This window comes from Cynocephalus volans, chromosome 1 (genome assembly GCF_027409185.1).
Source record: "Cynocephalus volans isolate mCynVol1 chromosome 1, mCynVol1.pri, whole genome shotgun sequence".
NCBI classification, from domain to species: Eukaryota; Metazoa; Chordata; class Mammalia; order Dermoptera; family Cynocephalidae; genus Cynocephalus; species Cynocephalus volans.
The window spans coordinates 122,662,998-122,685,453 of NC_084460.1; the positions used below are offsets into that span (position 1 = coordinate 122,662,998).

At 49.0% G+C, this 22,456-nt stretch overlaps 1 protein-coding gene across 1 annotated transcript in view; it reads left to right on the plus strand.

Annotated features, from left to right (window-relative positions):
- The first annotated feature begins 1,701 nt into the window (after positions 1-1,701).
- Positions 1,702-22,456, plus strand: part of SEMA5B (semaphorin 5B) — a 48,658-nt gene continuing 27,903 nt past the window's right edge. The window contains exons 1-4 of the mRNA XM_063113298.1: positions 1,702-1,837; positions 8,193-8,201; positions 13,305-13,493; positions 18,415-18,514. Coding sequence (XP_062969368.1) covers positions 1,711-1,837; positions 8,193-8,201; positions 13,305-13,493; positions 18,415-18,514 — 425 coding nt within the window. The 5' untranslated portion in view covers positions 1,702-1,710. The remainder of the gene's footprint in view (positions 1,838-8,192; positions 8,202-13,304; positions 13,494-18,414; positions 18,515-22,456) is intronic.

Below are 22,456 nucleotides of genomic sequence, written 5' to 3' on the forward strand. Positions count from 1 at the left end.
GTAGACATAGGTCCAATATTTTACTGGACCTTCCTTTATATTATCTGCTGTGGCGCCCACATAGTATTTCCAGAAGGCCAAGGGAGTCAAATGCAGCCAAAGCCCTCGTTCGTTCTGGTGCCTTGTATTTTTCTGTCTCTGTCCTTATCCTACTACCGCTGACCCCCTGGTGACACATGAAATCAACCACTTACATCATGGTCTTATCTCTAATAACTTTAGGATGAAAGGCTTTGTCCTTAATTGAAAGTTTCATTGTCACCCCAGAAACGACCCATCAGGTGAGCAATGGCCCTGAGTGCTGTGTGCCCGTCCTCCGTGAGCATATAGGAGGGATACAGCGTCCCAAGCACACAGCTCCTTGCCACCCTGAAAGATCTCTCCTCTCCGTGCCTGTTGTGACCTTCCTTCCCCTCTAGCCTTGGTTTGTACATGTGTGAAATGGGGGTGAGGTGGCTGTGAGGGTTAAATAGGATGACTGTCACAGGGGGATGGAGTCTGAGCCCAGCACCGCAGTCGGTGTTTCCTTCCATCTCCCTCTGACTTCACAGGCGCAGAAGGCAAGCAGCAGATGTTACTGGTCTCACTTCATTTCCAGAGATCTACAAGCATCCCTTTATGTGTTACTGAAAAATTTGGTGTAAATCCTATTTTAAGAACACAGTGGAACTCATTACTTGAAGAACACTTTGGAAAATCCTTTTGGGAAGTGAATGATAATCACCCTTTGGTATAACTTTTGTGCCTGTGTTCACGAATTTCTTCTTATTGAAGTGTGATTCACCTGGAAGGTCTTTCCCACAGTCTCCCCTGTACATTTTGTGGCTGTCCTCTTTCACACGGAATAGACACTGTTACCCTTTCCTGGGCCTGTCATTTCTGCATCTCTGGCCCTCCGTCTCCCCACCCCCTCAGGCTGTACATCCACACTCCCTGACTCGTCAGCAGTAGCTTCTTTTTCCTGCCTGAGATGTCTTGCTGGGGACTGTTTACTGGCTACTGCTCCTCCTCCTTCAGAAATTCAGGCACAGATGAGTCTCGGTGCCAGAAATGTGTTTGCCATGTGTGAATGACTGGGTGGAAGTACTGATGGTGGGTGTGAGAGGCAGAATTATGGCCCACGAGAAATGTCCACGTCCTTATCCTGAAATCTGTGAATATGTTACGTTACAGGGCAAAAGTGATTTTGCAGATGTGATTCAGTTAAGGACCTTGAGGTGGGGAGGTGATCCTGGATATCTGGGTGGGCCCAGTGTAATCATGTGGATCCTTAAAAGCAGAGAACCTTTCTGAGCCGTGGTCCAAGGGAGATGTAACTATGGAAGAGTGGCTAGAGAGATGTATTTGAGAGTGGAACACGGGCAGCCTCTAGAAGCTGGAAAAGGCAAGGAAGTGGGTTCTTCCCTAGAGCCTCCGGAGAGGACGCGGCCCTGCCAGCACTCTGATTCCAGCCCATTGAGACCTGCATCAGCCTTTGACCTATAGAAGTGTAAGGTGATAAATGTGCATTGTTCCAAGCCACTAGTGCGGTGACTGTTTACAGCAGCAACAGAAAACAAATACAGTGGCAACTGCACAGACCATCGGACAGCCCTGCCTCACACCTAACCTCGTCTCTTTTGCCTAGTTCATCATGTATCCATGGACTCACCCGAAATTCTCCCCCTTCAGTGAGTGGTTTCAGCTAATCCCCGGGCCTGCGTCTCTTGGATGCCCTGTGGCTTCACTGCATCCCCTGTCACCCACCTCATCCCTGGGCTGCCCGATGCCCCAGCCAGACAGCCAAGGTGTGGATGGACAGTAGGGAGCTGGCTTCCCTCACTGGTCAGGGGTAAGTGTGGCCTGGGGGGACGGGCTGGCAGTGGGTGACAACTGAGGGGACAGCAGGGAGAAGACTCCATCATCCGGCAGGTGGTTGGTACAGGGATGGAACCCCGGACCTTGGTGTTATCAGCACCATGCTCTAACCAACTGAGCTAACTTCCCAGCCCACCATCTTAACTATTTTGAAGTGTACGGTTCAGTGGCATTAATTACATTCACACTGTTGTGCAATCATCACATCACCATCCATCCCTAGAACTCTTTTCTCCTTGTGAACTGACACTCTATACACATTCAGCAATAACTCCTCATTTGTCCCTTCCCCCAACTCCTGCCAACCACCGTTCTACTTTTTGTCTCCATGAGGTTGACTACTCTAGGTACCTCATACAAGTGGAATCATACAGTATTTGTCTTTTTGTGACTGGCTTATTTCACCTAGAATAATGTCCTCAAGGTTTATCCATGTTGTAGCATGTGTCAGAATTTCTGTCCTTTATAAGGCTGAATGATATTCCGTTGTCGGTATATAGCACATTTTGTTTATAAGTTCATCTGTCAATGGGCACTTGGGTTGCTTCCACCTTTTGGCTGTTGTGAATAATGCTGCTATGGACCTGAGTGTACAGATATCTCTTCAAAGCCCACTTTCAGTGCTTTGGGGTATATACCCAGAAGTGGAATTGCTGGATCATATGGTAATTCTATGTTTAATTTTTTGAGGAACTGCCATGCCGCTTTACATAGCAGCTGTACCATTTTACATTCCTACCAACCCATCTTAACCATGTCTAAGTGTGCAGTTCAGTGGCATTAACTATTTACACGGTTGTGCAATCGTCACCACCATCTATCTCTTTAGGAGCTCTTTATAGGAGAATTAGCTCTTTGGATGTTGAGGGACCTTGCTCAGGAGAGTGAGTAGAAGTGGACCCTCCCTGAAAAGGTTTATATTGAGCAAGTGGAACTGTGCTGGAAAACCCAATTAAATCCAGGCCTTTTACTGGATTTGCTGTCTGTTTTTGAGCTGTAGGCATGTTTTACAATGCAGTTTTCATTTTATACAGCAACTGGATATCTGATAGCAAAATGTTTCCTGGGAGAGAGCCTGCCCATGGGGGGGGGGGGGGGAAGGAGGCTGCTCTAATGAATAGATAAGCTTGATTTGTGTTTGGCAATATCATTAGCATTTAATTCCAGCAATTAAAGTAGGCAGTCTCCTTTGTTTTCTTTTTCCTTGCAAGAACAATAAAATATTACAGAATGTTGGGCAAACAGGAAGCAAAACCCTATTCATCATCATCGTATCACCTGAGTGTGACTACCACCTCCATTTGTAATACTAGTCTGTTCGAGGCATGAACAGAACATGCCATTCCCCTTATTTCGCTTAAGCCACTCTGCAACTCCCTGAGGCAGGGCCTGCTTCTAACCCCTCGTCGTCTCCCTTGAAAGTCAGGCTCTTCCTCATGCATTTGGTCTGTCTTCTCCACGTGCTTGACTTCTGCTAACCAAGTTGTCCTCAAGATGCTCACACTTGTTTTCCCAAGTGATGTAAATATTCCCTTTATATTTTCAGTTCTGACCTTGTGTCGACATACTCTGTTTGTAGGAGCAAGTCCAGGCTCTATGATCACAAACACTCACCGTCTGCAAATGATCCCTGGCCGGGCCTCCACTCACAAGACTGTACCAAATAATGCCCTTTTTTTTGACAGCTCGCTGGTATGGGGATCCGAACCCTTGACCTTGGTGTTACAAAGCTGTGCTCTAACCAACTGAGCTAACCAGCCAGCCCCCAAAAATGCCATTTTCTAAATGGTTGGGTTCTGTGTGGTGTGCTGAGACTGGACAAGGGGCAGGCTCTGGAGCCTGACTGCCTGGTTTTGGATCCAGCAATTTGACCTTATGTGTTATTTAACTGGTTTGTGCCTCAGTTTCCCTATCCTTGAAACAGGGGTGATAATAGTACCTGCTGGACAAGGTTATTGTGCAGATTGCAATGGCATAATATGAAGAGCACAGAACACTGCCTGGTAAATAACATGGTGATGGTGGTGATTGTTATTATTTAGTCTCAGTTCTGCCACTAGCTCCCTGCTTAATCTTGAGCTACTGTCCCCCAAGCTTCCATTTCTTCATCTATAAAGTGCAGGGTTGAACCACATGATCTGTAAGAGCCCTTCTTGTTAAATTCTCTGTGATCACATTTTCCCCCGTTATCTTCCCTATGGCTTTAATTGCAGTTGGAGGGACGTGGGTGGGGCTGGAAGAAGGACTGCTGAACACTGATGGGACAAATGCAAAACTTGGAGATTTCTAGGAATATATGGAGTGGATTGCAGAATGCAGAGGCAGGCAATGAACTTGCCCCTGGGAAAGGGCACGAGGTGGGGGGCATCCCCATCCTCTCACCCCCCAGGTTCAAGAGCTGAAAAGCACTGGGAAGGCTTTCCGTGCCTCTGCCCCTCCCCCACCTGATCCCAATCTTCCCTCTGGGCCCCGGTTGCCCAGATGGTGTAAAAGGGAAGAAAAGAGGAAAATCCGTATCCAATCTGCTCTATTCAGAGCAATGGGAAGGAATCTGCATCTCAATCTTATCTTTGTGCTGAGTTTGGCTAAGCTTGGCCCCCCAAGTGGTGAGTGATGGGTGGGTGGGAAGATGCCTGCACAGCTCTGCAGAGAAACCCACTGCTGGGCCATGGCCTCGGTGGCTTTGAGTGGGGGTGGGGGAGTGAGAGGCATCCCCCCCATGCCTTTCCCTTCCTGCCAAATTGCAGACAGAATACATTCTTTCCTACTCTTTCCCCCTCTGTTTCCTCCTCTTTTCTTTTCCTTCTCTTTTTCTCCCTTTTCCCAGGCAGGCAGCCGAGTGGAGACTTTGAATGGAGGCAAGGAGAGAAGGCCCAAGGGAGGAGGAACAGCCTGACCTCCTTCCCCAAAGGTCCTCAGGGACTGGGCTTGAGGTGGGGATGAAAGAAAGTATCTCCTTCTTTCCCACCCACCTTGACCTTGGCCCTGGCTGTCCCACCTGGGTTGGGGATGGGTTGCCAGGTGGCTTTCATTGCACTGGGCTTGGGGCTCTAGATGCTGGACTCTGCCCTGTCCATCTGGAACCTCTGGAATTTATTTCTCCAGAGCTGAACAGGACCTGGAAAAGCTAGCTCCCACAGCCCGAACTCACAGGAGTCTGATTTGCAGCAGGAAGTCAACTTAATAATTTATAGCCAGAAAGTGCTCTCCCTGGTAAGGAAGCCAATTCAGGAAACCAAATTAAACTCAGAAGGCTGTTTGGAGAATGTGTGGAGCCAGGATTGTGGAATGTGCCGATGGGGCTGGGGCCAGTTTGTCCTCCAGGGAAGATGATGAGGACATGTAGTGGCCCAGTGTCTGCTTTTACAGCAGACAGTCTTGGGTTCAAATCCCAGCTCCATTGTTAATTGGTGCTGCGACCTTGGGTAACTTTGAAAACCTCCATCTCCTCCCTGTCAACTGTGAATGGCGATCACGTGGGCATCTCTCAGCTTGTGAAGCTGCCGTGAGATCTTAGCACAGTGCCTGGCACGCTCTTGATACGCTCCAACCGTTGTTATTCAAGCCTTCATCTTTTAGGGTCATAAATTGTCTTTTCCTTTTGATAATACCTTTTTTTTTTTTTTTTTAAATAAAAAGAAAAGAGATCCTGGTTGCTCTGGAGAAGACTTGCTTGTCGCAGCAGTGTGGGTGGTCCCACAGCTCCTGCCTGGGTGTAGCGCTGGCCCACGTGGCCTCCCACCTGGTCCTCCATTCTCCCCCCATTTCTATGGGGCGGTTGGGCTGGGCTGTCCTCACAAGAATGCAAGTGCGGGCTGAGACCCAGCCATGCTCCAAGTGCAAAACTGGGTTCTCTGGAGGCAGAGGTGCCCAATTCCGATTATTAGAGTTGCCCTAGTGAAAAGTAGCCTGTTCCCATCTGTTCTCCCCACTGTCTGCTGCCATCTAACTTCCCAAAGCACAGATCCCACCCGATCCTTCCACCATCCCAAACTGTCAACATGTCCTCCTTTGCAGCAGCAGAAACTCTCCTGAAGCTTTAGGTTTGCACTCAAGTCTCACCATGATTTGGCACCGATCTTCCTTTCCAGGCTCATCTCCCTGTACACCTCCCTTGGCCATTTCTTGCTGGGTTATCTGAGGATGATCCAGGGCCAAGTCTTTGCCCGTGCTGTGTCCCCTCAGTTTGCAATGCTCTCACCCCTGATGGCTGGGAAGCTCCATCCTTGTTTCCCTTCAAGGCCCTGTCGGAGCTCTCCCTTCTACACGAGGCATCTTAGACCTCCTGCCCACTGGCAGCCCTCTCACCCAGGACATCTTGTTCCTCTTAGATCATCCCCATCATCTGCTGCCTGCTCATTTTTTGCCCATGGTTCAGTCTATTTGCAGCTTGTAAACTGCAGGAGAGCTGGGACCCCGTTACTCTTCCTCATACTGAATGGAGTGATGATGGTCGTCAGGGCGGCAGCGCAGCTTCTACCCACCTTTGGATGTTCTGGGCAGAGGAGGGCGTGGTTGTGCAGGGGGAGCCTGTCCGGAGGCCACTTCGGGCTCTGTGAGGGATTCAGCTCCAACACACTCAGTCTCGGCCCCTGTCTCCCTCACGCTTGGCCCCAGAGCACGGGGCAGAGGCCCCTCTAATCGTGGGCCTCCCAACAGCTCTGGCCTTGGCCCTCTGCGCCTCTCTCTCCTTCACTATCACTCCCATGGTTTCAGCTAATCTTCCTCCTGCTATCCGTGCTGGGAAAATGAGCCCTGGAAGAGTCCCACAGAAGGCCAGCAGCCCTCAAGGGAGTGCTGCGTGGGGTGCATTCTCTTACACATGCACATACGTTCACACAACTCCAGGCACCATCAGTGACCACATACCAAGGACCCACAGGGAATTGGGGCAGCAGCATGAGAGAAGGCAAGAGAAGCTCTGGCCGAAGATTTGGGAAAATACTTTCCTTGTTGCTGAGGGCTTCCCAAAATAGCAAGAGTCAGCTGGTGCCACACTCCCTTTCCCTACTCCTAGAACACCCTGCCACAGTGCCAGCAACAAGCCCCCGAGACGGAGCAAAGCATGAGCTTTTGGTGCCCCCTTCCCCATTTAGACCGCAGACCCCAGGTCACTGTCTGTGCTCTTTGCAGACACATCTCTCCCCTTTTAGACTGTAAACTCCTTGCAGGCAGGGACCATGCTTTGTTATGTGGGCCTCCCCCACCCCCCACTTCCCCATCTATACAGGGCCCAGCACATAGTAGATGTTCATTAAATGCTCAGTGAAGTATTATATAAATGGATTAAATGACTTGGGATAGACACAGAAGTAACTAGTTGAATGTTTTATGTATACCAATAAGTTCATATGAATGGATTTCATAAAGGGTCAACTCTGTACCAGATTTAGTTCTGGGTGCTTTACAAACATTCTAAGGCAAGGAACTATCAGATTTATTTTACAGATGATGAGACCAAAATTTGCATCCAGGTATAGCAGCCTCGCAAGCTCAGGGCTTTCCATGGTATTATATAACCCTCAGGAAATTGTGTGGCCTCTTGCTATGCACTGCCAGTGGAAAAATCCTGGGATTATTTTAACATCAGATCAGACAGACACTTTAGAAATAGAAATTCTTATTTGCCTTAGGAATATTTGGTTTTAAGTATGAAAAACCAAACCATATGGAATAGGAAGGGTGTTTGGCTGATGATAATTGAGACCTGAAAAACAAGGGTTTAAACGAATTAGGAGCACATTGTTCTCTAGTAATAGTAATAGTCAGCAGGTGCTGTTCTAAGCCTGTTGGACAAAACAACTTACTTAATCTTCCCAACAGTTCTATGAGGTAGGTGTTATGGTTTTCCCCATTTTACAGACAAACAGGAGCACAGAAGTGCAGTGGTCAAAAATGGGAAAGAAGTCTGGAGGTGGCAGACCGGAACTGATTCTGTATCAGCGTCCCAGGTTCCACCTGTATTTCTGCATCACCATCCATAGCTTGTGGCTGCAGGTCACCTAACAGATGTAGGTGGCTAATGTAGCATCATCCATCCTACTTGTGGACTAGGTGGAAAGAAGGGAAGCCCTCTTAGAGCCTTCCCCCCTCAACGACTTCCTCATGCATCTCACTGCACCTCTGTCTGGAAGAGTAGAAAAGGTTTGGAGCAGGGCAGGTTGCCCCTGCCCCTCAAGGATGCAGAGGCTCCAGTAGAAAGGAAGAAGGTGACAGTGGACCCTGAGGAGGCAGTACCAGCAGGCAACTCCTGGTCTGACACAACTACAACTGGCTTAAGCAAAAACAGGGGAAGTTCTATTACCAGGACCAGGGAGGGAGCTGGCTCATGGAAGTAGAATGTAGTCAGACCTCACTCAGGAAAGGCTAGCCTGGGAACTGGAAGGATGTTGGCATCCCAGCGAATTTCTACTGTCTGCCCCCTGTCACTGGTCTCTGTCTTCACACTGTCCTCACCCCACACAGCAGGTGGAAGAGGACCACCCCACAGGGCCCACATTTACACGTTCAAGGTTCCACTACAAAGACTGACTTGACCCTTGGGGGTCACACACCCGAATTGCTATGGGAGGGCACCTGATTGGTCTGTTTTGATCACATGACCGTCCTAATAAAAGCGGCTGGGGTGGGGATCACGTGGTACCTGTAAGGCTGCTGGGACCTACCTCTGTCGATGGAGGGAGGACAATTTCCAAAGACAGAGTGTTCTTGGAAGTTGGAAGTCACCTCCCCACTGCAGGTATCTAGAACCCTGCTCAAAAGGTCAGACCCAGTAACACTCTCAGTGATGTGGGGATAGGTCACCCGTTCTGCTGAAATTTGCAAAGCTGCAAACCCTGGCTTCTTGTACTCTTCCCTCACCTGGAGGGAAGGTGGCTGAGTAGAGGAGATCCAGGTCCTGCCCTCACCCCTTCCTCGCCCCCAATCATGTCCTGTGCTTCCCCTCACTCTTCCTGAAACAGCAGCCAGACTTGCTGTGCTGGGGTCCGCACAGGGATATTAATCTAGCAATTATTGATTCAGGAGGGACCTGGAGGACATATTTACATAAAAACCATAATGTGAATAGAAATTCTGCTGCAGAATTAGGTACTTTAAGGCCTGGGGTCTGGGGGAGGGTAAGGGGCCCAGATGTGCTCCTGACTCAGAACCTAGCTCCACAGAGACCCAGGCCTGTGGGCACTGAGGCGGTGGTCAGACCTGGGGTGGGGAGGCAGGGGGGCCTGGGAAGGGAACATAGGGCAGGGGGAGGGTTGGGAATAATGGGGGAGGGCACTTGTCTGGATACCTTAGATGCCCAGGGCTGATGGAGAAAAGCCCCAGCTGATGTCTAAAGAACTGATATTTGCATATGTGTTGAATATCTCTAATTAGGTGTTACATCAGTCAGGTCCCCACAGGAAACAGATGGCACACTCAAACTGGGAAATGAGAGGGCAGTTCAATAAAGGAAGTGTTTACAAAGGTGTGGGAAGGGGGTTTGGGAACCATATGGAAGAGCTGACTGTGCAGTACCCCGGGGCTGGTAACCAAGGGGGTGGCACCACCCTGGTTCTGAAGGGAGGAGAGAGGGAACAATTCTGAATCCTTGAGGCTCCTGGAGGAGCCACTTGCTGGGGCTCTGGCCTGTGGTGGCCTTCCTGCGTTGGCCAAACCCAAACGGGAGGAAGGCCCTGTATGCAGGCAAGAGCAGGGAGGAGGAGGGGAGGGATGGACTTGGAGGTGCACATGGAAGGCACCCAACACAAGTGTCAAAGGACAACAGGGAATTCCACAGTCCCTGTCCCTCTTCCTCAGAGCTCCAGAATAGCTCCCCCTGGTTGATCACTCACTGTCTGCTAGACATTGTTCTAGGCCTTTTAAAAGATAAAACTCCTGGATGTGAGGGCAATCTGGCTGTGACACCTGTCACCCCATTGATTGCTAGGGTTGATTTGGCTGACCTGGTTGGCTAGGCAGATGTCCCCTTCCTCCGTCACCACTCCACCTGTGTCCCTCCCAAAGCTGTGCACTCAGCTGAAGAGTACCACTCTCCGGGCCGGCCCCCTGGCTCACTCGGGAGAGTGCGACGCTTGGGAGCGCAGCGGCGCTTCCGCCGCGGGTTCGGATCCTATATAGGAATGGCCGGTACGCGCTCACTGGCTGAGCGCGGTGAGGGCGACACCACACCAAGGATTGCGATCCCCTTACCGGTCACAAAAAGACAAAATAAATAAATAAATAAATAAGTAAAATAAAATAAAGCTACAAATTCCCTTAAGTTCCATGTTTAAAAAAAAAAAAAAAAAAAAGAGTACCACTCTCCCCGATAGAGGAGAGGACCATTCTTCAGTCAAGGGTATACTAGTAGCTGCGCTCCCCTGCTAGAACCTCCAAACAAGCTCTAAAGGAAATAGCTCCTGTAATCCTCACAACTGCTGAGGAAGTTGATGTTGTTTATCAGTCTCAATTTGGGGAAACTAAGGTAGGGAGAAGCTAAGTATTTTTCCCAGAGTCACACAGCTAGTAAGGAGAAGAGCTGGGATTTGATCTCAGGTTGTCTGGCCCCAGAGGGTCGGCTCTGCCCTTGGATTCCCCTGTGGCTCTGTGTGAGAGGCCAGGGGTCAGCGTCAGGGAAACGAGATGGTGGGCACCAAGGATGGACAGCAGTGCTGAGCTCCATGCGGCTGCAGCTGTGCTGACGGTGACAGTGTAAAAAGCCGCTCCAGGGAGTAAGTTTGGGCCAAACCTCCCCCAAGGGTCTTTGCTAAGAGGGATGAGTAGGCTCTTCTGGGGAGGGGCAGAGAATGTGTTTGAGCCTGAGCATGAGGGGATCAAAGAGGTGCTTAGGAGACTAATTCCCTACGGGGTGCATGATCGGGCAGGGGAGGGGAGAAGAGAAGGGGGTCTGCTGGGTGAACTAGTGGTGCTGGCCTAAAGCCTTTCAGCAATTTGGTGATTGGTATTGTCCCATTTCACACGCATGCGAAGAAACAGAGGCAGGAAGAAAATAATCCTACTGTAATTTTCCGGATCTGGAGTAAAGTAGTGGCAGCAGGAAGGGAAGAGGGAGGAAGAGTTGGCAGCACAGGTCTTAGAGAAGGAGGGAGACCCAGGGGCCTCTTGTTCTTCGGCTGTCACCCTTGGGGGTCTTGGAATCCCTCACCTGCCCACCTGGGACTCTGCCCCCAGGGGCAGTGACTCTGCTTCACCTCCACCCCTGGTCAGGAACCCCTGGTCGACTTCACCCTTTCATTTCATAGATGAGCAAAGTGATACCAGGAAGTCACTCCATGGGTTAGGGACCTGTGAGGGAGGTTGACCACAGGGCTTGGTGACACATTGGATGTGCTGGGGAAGGTGGAAGGTGATTCGGAAGGGACAAGTTAGGCCTCCAGGGAAATCCATGGACTTCTGCATGTTAGAAGTTTTAGTGAATCAAAATTAGTTTTTTAAAGGTTTCTAAAATCTGAACATTTTATTGAATAGCTGATATACTTACCTAGTCAAAAATGAAAATAATATAAAAAAGTATATATTGAGAAGTCTTGATCACCATTTTGCTACTTACAGGTAATTCTTTTTATTAGTTTTGGTTGATTTTTCTAGTGTATGTTAGTGCTAATTCAAGCAAATATAAATATATTTTCTTATCTCTACCCTCTTTTTACACAAAAGGTAGCATGCTATTAAACTGTTCTGTACCTTGCTTTTTTCACTTAATATACCTGGAGATTTCTCTACATCAAAACCTAAAAAAAAGATCTTCATTCTTTTCTACAGCTGCATAGTATTCAATTTATGAAGATACACCATAGTTTATTTAAGCAGTCCCCTGTTTCTGGATATTTGGTTGTTTCCTGTCCTTCTGTTATTTCAAAGAATGCCACAGTGAATAATCTTGCATGTAAGTCACTGCACATGTGCAGGTGACTCTATAATGTTTTTGCTTCTCAACTCTCTGTGGTGAAAGAATAGTTTTGATTTTTCAATTTACGATCTGTCACAGATGGATACTTATGTAAAATTAAATAAAAATGAATTGTTAGCGAAATGAATTGGGGGAAAAAATCCATGCAAAATATAAGCCCAAAAAAAAAAAAAAAAAAAAAATATAAGCCCAAATATTTTGTTATTAGATTCAATATACATAAAAATCACCCTATTGAATTACTATAAAGATTTTTAAGGGCCGGCCCTGGGGCTCACTTGGGAGAGTGCGACACTAGTAGTGCCAAGGCTGCAGGTTCGGATCCTATATAGGGATGGCTGGTGCGCTCACTGGCTGAGCATGGTGCAGACCACACCCTGCCAAGGGTTGCGATCCCCTTACCTGTCAAAAAAAAAAAAAAAAAAAGATTTTTAAGCACTGACTCTCACATTTCTGCATTTACCTTACCATGGAGTTGTTACAGTGCATGAATCAACACTGGTCCGTGGACCACACTTTGAGTAGCCAAGTAGTGTCTGGACTCTCAGAATTAGGTTGCTACATCAAAGGGTAAATGCATTGGTAATTTTGCTAGATACTGACAGCTTCATTCCATAGGGGTTGTGTCATTTTGCACACTCACCAGCAGTATATGACAGTACTCTTTCCCCACAGCCTCACCAAAAGAATGTGTCATTTAACTAGGGTTTTTGCTAAACTGATAAGTAAGAAGTAGTATCTCAGACTAAGTTTTAATTTGCATTGCTCTTATTATGAGTGAGGATAAGTATCATTCATATTTTAAGTCCTGCTTGAATTTGCATTTTTTGCCCATTTTTCTACTGGATTGTTGTCTTTTTGATTCCTAGGAGTTCTTTATATATTAGGAATATTAGTCCCTTCTCTGTAATATCAATTGCAAATATTATTTGTAGTTTGTCATTTGCCTTTTGATTTTGCTTGATGTTGCATTTGGGGGAGGGTGGATATGCAGAAGTTTGTGCTTTTAATGTAGTCTACTTGTCAATCTTTTCTTTGATGGCTTCTGAATTTTGAATCATGGTTTTCCACTACAAGGTAGAAAGGATTCTGCCCAAATTTTCCTTTAGTATTTTTAATAACATTTAAATCTTTTATCCATTTGGAATTTTTCCTAGTATACGGTGTAAGTAATGGATCCAAATTTATCTTTTTACAAATGGCTACCCATTGCCCCAGCTCCATTTATTAAAATCCCTAAGATACCACCTTTATCATCAAAACTAATTTTAAACCATTTGGGATCATAATAGAAAAGGCTCTATAATTTGTCAGTTTTGTCCATAATACCATTACAAGGGAAATTAGCTTTCAAGATATGATCTATAACTTTGCATTACTAGAGCAGGGTAAACTCTGAGTAACAGAAATACGATATAAAAGTATTTTTAAAGCCCCGTGGGGCCGCTGACAACCACGAGGAAATTGAGGGAAGTGGGCATTGGTGGAGGGAGCTCTTGGTGAGTCTGAGTGTTTGCATTGCAGGTCTTCTCCCCAGCCTGTCCGGGAGCTAGGACTGCAGAGGAGCCCACCATGGTGGCCCTGGAATGCCTGGCCGTCTCAATGTTGCTGCCCATCCTCACCCTGCTGGTGTCCCACCTCTGCAGCTCCCAGGATATCTCCAGTGAGCCCAGCATTGAGCAGCAGCTGTGCACCCTGAGGGAGCACCCCACCGTGACCTTCGAAGGTGAGAGCTGCTTCCCTCTTGTTCTTTCTTGCAATGACTGTGTCCTGTAGAACTTAGGTCAGACATCAGCAGGATCTTTCCAGCTGTTGGAAGTCCTTGGAATGTTCATTTCCTATAGGGTACTGAGACTCTTCTTCTGGCGATAGATGATTTAAGGATGGAGGGGTCTCGTTTTTGTTTCCAGGAAGTTTATTGAGGCACATTGTCCATGTTTACCTGGGGGAATTCCTTTCGCTGGGATTCCGTTGCTGGAGAATGAAGGACCTGTGGGTGCCCTGGGTGGAGGTAGCCAAGGGTTAGTTAATGGTCTCAATTCTAGCTCTTCTGGAAGCATAGACTCCATTTCTTGGACTATGGGGGGTAGAATGCAGATGACTCACTCATTAGAAAAGTATCTGGAAATCTCTGGAAAGCTTCCTTCTGCTCTAAAATGGCTGCAGAGATGACATCTTTGGGGTCCTGGGAATCCTCAGCAACAGGGGCCCGGGTGAATAACTCCTTCTGTTTTTCAAGGGAGGGCGTGAGAGTATCCTATTAAAGTGTTTCCCAAACTGGGATTTGTGAGTCACTGGACATATTCCAAGGGGTCCATAAGTTCTCTATGAGAGTTTCTAAAATTAGTACATATATACATTTGACTATAATCTAAAAAACAAAGCACAAATACGAGAGTGTTCCAGATGTTCTCCCATGACCTGCTAACCAGTTTGGAGTCCCTGGTTGTGTTATAATCACATTAATACTTCAGGATCCACCACCTACATGGAAGCTCACTGTGGGACCTGCCAATGTAGTCTCAGGGGTCCCCTGGTTCTCAAATCTAATCAACACTGGCCTGTTTCCTCTTCGTGATAACCCCGTCAGGTAGGAAGGGCAAGGAGACTGTTGCCTCCTTTTACGAACAGGAAGACTGAGGCATGAAGCATTGGAAAGACTTGTCAGAGCCAGGCCTGACTGCCCACATATTGCTCTTTACACTGCCCACAGCAGAGCGGTCTGGTGCCCTACATGGGAAGATGTGCAGCCCCATCATATGGGATTCCACGTGGCCCATGGGGTGGAGCAAGATGAAAACAGAGCAGAACAATTAATCAATGAGTCCAAGGCTGGCCTGAGACTTGAGGGGAAGGGGTACAGCTGAGAGCTGGGGACTGCTAGGTGGGGAGGCTGGGGCATTTTGGAAGTGCGGGATTCCCAGCTGTGCGCTGGCTCCTGTCTCAGGGAGGAAGCCTTCCAGCTGTTTTCTCGGCTGCAATGTGGTGCGGTCTTGTTTGAGCTGGGATCCAAGGCTTTGAAGGCTTAAGTGGATTAAAGTAAATTAACAGTGTCCTAAGCCTACAAAACGCATGCACACCCTCAGACTTCTGATGGCTCCTGGAGTGCTGGTGGCTGTCGCTGAAGGGAAGGACCGAGTGGGAGGACAGGAGCAGGATTCTTAGGGCTGTCTTCCTCACATTGGGGGCCCCTGTGACAGCTCCTAATAAAACATTTCCTCTCAGGGGCTTTACCAGGGGCACTACTGGCCTGGTTGATTCTGGGGCATGGACAATGGAAGCAGAGAGGGGAATCCCTGTCCCCCAGCCAGGCTGGTCTGAACTGGGGCAAATTGGGTGCATGGGAGAGGGTTAGAGAGAGGGAAGATGTGTTCCTGAGTGCCTGGCTTCCTTGAGACCATTTTTGAGCTTAAGGTGTGAATTGAGTGAATCTGATTTCTCACCCACCCTCTTACAGAATGAAGGAATGCCCCACCCCCAGCCCCTCCCCCTTTCTGAGCTTTGAGTTTTCCTATACATTCACGAAATTTTTATTGGACCCTGCTTGGTGCCAGGTACAGAGGTGGACGCTGTGGGACCTCAGAGGTGAACAAGAGTTTCCTTTGGGTACTCAATTATCTAGTGTTGTTTAAGGTCACTGCCTTTGGTCCTCCAGCCGAGCTGGCCCTAGACTAGGACTGGTTCTCATCTCCTCACATCCTTTAGCATTGCTGATCATGCAGTATGGACTCAGTTCACGTCAGGTGAGGACTGTGCTCTGGGTGGTGCTGTGTCCTGGAGAAGTTGCCCTAGGCCCGCACAGCACTAACCCTACTTTCCAAAACCCCTCAGATGTTTCACTTCACTTGCGGCTGGTCCGTAGGCTTCTGACCTTGCAGCTGTGAGTTTCCCTCTCCCCTGGCACCTGACTGATCTGCAAGTAACCCCCAAATATCCAAGAGGAGCTGCCAGTTACAGAATCTGACATTTGAAAGGTTAAATTTTCTCCTGTGGGTTTCTTTTACAGGGGCCCACCTGTGTTCTTTTTGGCCTGCACGTTGTTTCATTTGCCACAGCGTCGCCTTTCTAGGCGGCAGGGAGAAGCCAGCCTGGAGTTAACACTGATGGTGGTTAATCCACATAGTGGGTAATTGAATTGACTATAATTAAAATCAGAGGCACGTCATGGAGAATGTCATTTTTCTCTTAAAGTCATCGTCCAAAGCCTTCACTGCACATGGAGCTCAGAACGTGCTTGGTGTTTTAAAGACAGCCTTCCCTCTGGTCCCTTTGCCTGTTTAATAAGAGGAGGCTGGCTTCCTTCCCAAGGCTCCCCCAGGATCACGGCACTGTGCCCAGCTGTGTCTCTCCTCCCTTACCTCGTCCCCCTTGCCCATATCGGTGCCTTCTGGGCTAAGGGAGAGGGACAGAAACTGGAAGGAGCCCCTACCACCACCTCCCCATTGTCTTCCCAGCTCCTGCCATTTCATCTTTTTTCACCTTGTCCCCAAGAATGAAGACTGAGCTGAGAAGTCCCCAGGTAGAGTATTTGATGCAGACCAGTCAAGTCACCTCTTCTCCCATTCAGCTGCCCATACTTGGAATGCCTCTGTCAGCAGGGAAGGAGGGAATTAAAGTGGAACCTGTTTGCTATTGTTAGGGAGCAGCCACTCCCTCCACCCCCACAGAAAACTCTTGAGCACACGCAGAGTGCCAATAACATACAATGTGACTGGAACAGAAGAAGTAGAAAGAATGTGGAACAAAATAAAGTTAGAGTGTAGAGGTTATAATCTAGGAAGTCTTCCTGGAGGAGGAGGACCCTTGGTTTCATCTCTAAGGTAGTATAATATCCTACCAGGATTTCTGAGGATGGCCCTGAGGTCAGTTAAAAACCCAGCCCACTGGACTGCAGATCCACTCTTTATCCCTATATTCGCCCAGATGCCATTGTGGCTATGTAACAGTTCTTGCCAACACATAATCACCTGCTTGGGGCAGAGGCAGGCTGAAGGGGTTTGCTTCATTTTGCTGCAGAATTTCTTTCTCCTTTTTTTCATCATGCATATCACAGTTTTCTGAAAAACATCCAACTCGCAAAACCTCCAGTTCTCCAGGGAGCGATTAAGTGTTTGCCTGTCATGCAGAAATGAAGGGCTGCTTTTACTCTAGTGGAGGGATAATGAGCAATGATTTATTTCCCTTGGATTACACACATACACTCCTCTGGGCCTTCTGTGAGCCAGTTGCTGACACACTGTGGGGAGAAAGTGCAGCAACTCGCATTGCCCCTTCTTTACCCCCATCACATGAAGGTCCCCCTGCCCCACGGCTCTCCTTACTGGTTCCAGGTCGCTCCTATCCATGAGGCATGGGCTGAGGGAGAGCTGATAAGGGGCTGTGGACCAAGATGGGGAAATGGGTCTCCAGCAAGAGTGGCGGAGGGAAAGTCAGCTGGCACTGCCCAGGCTCACCTTCTCAGAGCACCACTGTGAAGTCTCCTCTCTGCCCACCCAATCCCTTTGAAAGGCTTCAGCCTTGGCTGGGAAGAGCCTTCCTGGGAGATGGGGTGGACACTGACCACCCACCCACTGTGTATCCTGTCTCCATGGAACCTTGTCTGAAAACCCGATTCTCCTGGTACAAGAAGGGAGTCAAGGACTATTCACACATTCATTCAAACACTGCTAGGTGCTGGGCTGGGCCTGGAGATCCAAGAAGCAGGAGCTTTCCTGGTCCCCAGGGCAAACCATCAGGCTAGACACACAGTGGGATGGGGCTGGGATAGCAGTAAAATAGAAGACTGTGGGAGTCTGTAACCATGGCTTAAGGGAGTCAGGGACGGCTTTTTGGAGGAGGCAAGGTTGGGGGTGAACAGGAACTGTTCCACTGAGGGACAACAGAAGTGCAATGGTTTGTGGATGGATTTGGGGAAGTGTGAAGTGTTTTAGTCTAGTGTGTGGGGGGTGGAGAGCTTGAGAGAATGTATAAGATGAAGCATCACTTTCAGTTAGTCACTAAATGATTAATGTACCAGACATTTGACTCAGGAAGATGGTGGGGCCAGAACCCAAAGGCCTTCCCAGGAGTTGGGACTTTTCTAGGGCGCACTTGGGAGCTCTGCAAGGGTGCTGAACTGGAGAGGGACATAATCACATTTGCGTTTTAGAAAGATTACTCTGGTTGCTTTGTGGGAAATGGACTGGAGGGGGCAGGCCAGAAAGCCAGTCCTGTTAGGAGGCTGCTGGCACCTGTCCAGACAAGAAATGACGGTGGCTTGCATGGGAGTGGGGTATGGAGGGAAAGAAGTGGACGGGTTTTGGAGACATTTTGGAGGTAGAACAGTGTTTGCCTGTGTGTATTGAGGTGGCTGGTGAGGGTCTGGGGGGAGTTAAGGGTGATTACAGGTTTCCCTAAGTACATCAGGGGAGGGTAGAGCCCTCCTCTGAGCTAGGGCATGTGGCAGGAACAGTGACCACACCCCCATCCCTGCCCCTGGGCCAACACAGCTGGCTGCTCACAGAAGTGGGCAGGTGGAACCCAGGTCTCCTGGGTGCCTCTGTCCCACTTCACCCCAACTTTCACCCCTTCTGTTCTCCAGTCTGATGCTGGTGTAGCTGACAGCCCCTGGTCCAATAGTAACTGAAGGGTTGCCTCTCTCCCCCCAGATCTGAAGCCGTGGGTCTATAACTTCACCTACCCTGGAGCCAGAGATTTCTCCCAGCTTGCTCTGGATCCCCCCAGGAACCAGCTCATCGTGGGAGCCAGGTAATGAGGTGTAGGAGGGTTAGGCCAGGAGTAAGGGTGCTTAGAATTGGGTGGAGTCACTGTTATTCGTGATGAGCTTAGTGTTCTCTTGTTCTCTGCCAGGCCCTCTGTGTGTGTGAATGTCTGTCACCCACTAAAGGAAGCATGTGGTGGCTGGCTGGGGGGGGGTTGGGTGGGGGGCAGGAAGAGTGACCCTTAGACCTCTCCATCTCAGCCAGCCCTCATATCTCAGTGGTTGGCACTTAGTGAGAATAGAGATGCCTGCTGGCCACCTCCTGCCCGGTCCCTGCTGTGCTGCAAGGACCTGCCTAGTAGGCAAACTCCTGGGAGCTTGTGCAGAGAAGGTGCCCAGGAGCCCCCTGCTGGCTGCTGCGTGGGGTGGCCGGGCACAGGCCATGCGACTCTTTTATGAAGGACTTCACTTCCCTCTGGCCTGGCTCCTGCATCCCCACCTTCCTGATCCAGTATTCAACAGGCAGTATTCCCTAGGGAGGAATTAGGGAGACTTTCTGGTGTGGAGTAGGAAGAACTAATTCCTCATAAAGCCATAGACCGTCGGCTCTGGTAGGTAAGGAGCTTAGAGATGGTCTACTCCAGTGGGCCTGAAGTGTGGTCCCTGGACCAGCAGCACCAGCATCCCCTGGGAACTTGTTGGAAATGCACATCCTTGGGTCCACTCCGTCTTGAATCAGAAACTCGGGGGTGGGCCCAGCAGGTAACTCTGATGCACTCCCTCAAGATCACAGAGCAGGATGACAACCGAGTGTGGGGACCAGACCCCAGGTCTCCTAGCCCCAGAGCTAGTCTTTTCTGCTAGTCTCTGACAGCACTGGTATTTTTTAGCCCTCCACCCCGGAGGTCGTGGGTCAGCTGGTCTGGGGTTGGGAGAGGGTGCCACTGGGCTGCCCCGTAGCTGACCACCCTTGCCCCTTGAGCTTTCCTTTGTGTCTCCACCCCTTTGCTGGCTGTATGAAAGGGAGGCAAGTCAAGAACAGAACACTGTACTGGGATGAAATGAGCTGGGTTTTGGTCCTGGGTGCTCTTGGCCTTTGAACCTCACTTTCCTCATCTGTAAAGTCTGAGTTCTAGTCTCTGTGCTGCCAACCTCACAGGGCTGTTGTGAAGCTGGGACTGAGAGCATTTTCCTTTCATTTTTAAATTTTGAATTAACTAGTTATTTTGTATCAGTATTTCATGTTACGGTATAGCATTCAAAAGGCATAAAAGTCACAGTGAAAAGCAGGGCCAACCCCTCTCACACAAACAGGGCCCTCCCTAGGTCTGTCCTCCCAGAGGTAATCTGTAAATGTGCAAATATACAAGAGTATGGACTTTGTTTTCCCAGCAAGGAGAGGAATTGTTTTTTTTTTCTATTTTGATATGAGTGTAGATTTACTTGCAGTTCTAAGAAATAATACAGAGAGATGCCATGTACCCTTCACCCGGTTTCCCCCAATGGTAGCATCTTGCATAACTGTCATAGGTTACAACCAGAATACTATCCTTTGACCTAATTCCAATTTCACCAGTTTTACATATGTACTTTTAAAAACCCAATAGTGGCATCTGAAGACTCCACTGTGCATGCAACTTGTGAAGCATTTTGAAAGCTGCCATTCCTTCTGCTCCTGCCAAGTGCCAGGCACTATTTTACATACTATGTATGTAATAAATCACACATGAAATAAATAATCTCATACATGTAGTAAGTCATGCATGCAGTAAATCATCCGATCTTCACAATAACCGCAGGCGGTGGGTTGTATGATTACCCCTGTTTTGTGGACCAAGAAACTGAAGCTCAGAGAGGTTAAGTCACCTGCCTGTGCTCGCACTGCTCTTCCTGATCCACTCTAGGGCTTCCCCATGTACATGTCTGGAGGCTTCTCACACACAGGTGAGGTTACACCTTTTTCTGGGTCCTTGAGCCTGCCTATGTCCTCAAATGGACAGGGGGAGTAAGCAATCCCTGATGGTCCCTTGTGCTGCTTAGAGCCAGTATAGTGGGTCCCCAGCTGCTTTCTTCTCTTCCTTTCTCTAGGTCACTTTCCTTCCTCCTTCTCTTCTGCCTGACATTTTTTTCCCCTTCTTCCTGACCCCCTCAACCCCTGAAATTCAGGCTAGGAAAATTTTTTATTCCTTTATAGCCCTGCCTTATTCCATAAGGGATTTAGGGCTGGTCAGGCTACAGACATCTCTCTGTTCTCATCTCCCAGAAGAGCCAAATGCGATGTTGTGATGAATGATTTTTGATGGGATAAAAATGAATACAGTGATGTAATGTCTCCCCTAATTCTTTAAAGCTGTGAGCAGATGCCTGTGTTACCTGAGCAGACAGATGGGGCAGAGCCATGAGCTGGAGCCCATCTGTCTCCAGGCCAGGAGGGTGTGTGTGGGGGGGGAGAAGCTCTGCTGAGGACCTGGGGAGGAGCCTGGGGAGGGACAGCAGAGGCCTAGAGCCAAGGTCACTGGTGAGGTCCACCCAGCCCCAGGACAGCAAAGAAGCTGAGTGGGGCCTAGGCCTGGAGCCAGACTTGGAAGAGAAGTGTCCTAGCCTGAGGTGCCTCCTTCCGGCCCCTGGGTTCCTTCAGTAGGGCCCCTCCTTCTCTTTCTGGCCCACTCCATGACCTTTCCCCTCATTTCTCTTCTCAGCACAGCTGAGGTAGGCTGGAACTTTCTAAAGTAATTCCTAAAAAGTTCAGGAACCAAAAGAGGAATGGCCGAAAGAAGACAGAAGAAAGAAAGAAAATTCTGAGGGAAAACCAAGACTTCATCTGCTTGACATTAACAAAGCTTTTTAATGTGCGTCGTACCATTCCTGTTTCTGTAGATCTGTGAAATAAGAAAGACAGGCATTAGGTTCTCCTTTTACAGATGCAGACACTGAGGCTCTCAGAAGGCGCTCAGCAAGGAACTGAGCTGGAATTCTCCCTGTCTCTGCCACAGGGTCTATTCTGTGAACCTGGAATCGCTTTCCTGAGATACTGTGACCCGGTGATACTGCCACCTGCACGACTCCCAAATTCTGAGTCCATGTGGGTTGGCTTTCTGGCTCCAAAGTCCATGCAAAGAAATCTCAGTAGTGCCTGATACCTATGAGTGCTCCATAAGTGTCTGATATAGCTGGCCCGTGGCTCACTTGAGAGAGCGTGGTGCTGACAACACCAAGTCAAGGGTTAAGATCCCCTTGCAGATCATCTTTATTTAAAAAAAAAAAGTGTCTGATGTTATTACTAGCAGTAGTATCATTATTGTTATTTAAGGTTTTTGAGCAGCGGGCTGATAAGATGAAAACAGTGTTTGGGGGTCTGGCAGCCCTGGGCAGGCTGGACTGAGCGGGGGGGGGAGGTCATGAGGTGGTGGATGGGGTGATTTGGGCTAGACGACATAGGGTGGTCCAGAGAGGTGGCCATGGAAAGGTCAGATCTCAAGTCACTGACTGCAGGAGGGTCTACAAGAGATGAGGAAGCAGACAGGACCCCAGGGGCCTGATACGTGGAGCCAGGAGAGCCGGCTGGCCTGTTTGAGGAGGGGCAGTGGGTCAGGGTGGTGGGCCAGGGAAGGAGGAAGCTGGCCTGAGTCCCTGCAAAAGCTCTGTGAAGCTTTACGTCCAACAGAAACGGGCTCTGTGGTTGGAAAAGGTGGAGTCAAGGGGTTCCTCCCTGGGCCTGCTGGGTCAGTGGGGAACAGACACGTGGGGCTTGGAGGTAGACAAATCTGGGTTTCACTTACTGTCTCTGTGTCTTGGGCCATTTACCCCAGCTGTTTACTCATCTGTAAAATGGGGTTTCCTGTATCTACTCCTAGGCTCTTGTGAAGAGTAAATGAGCCAATGGAAACAGCGCTCTCCCTGGGGTCTCAGCTGCACTAGGCCCTCCGCAGTTGGCACCCAGTCCTGGCACCCCATGAGGCCCTGGTGAGGAGGCTGCTGCCTGGGGTCCT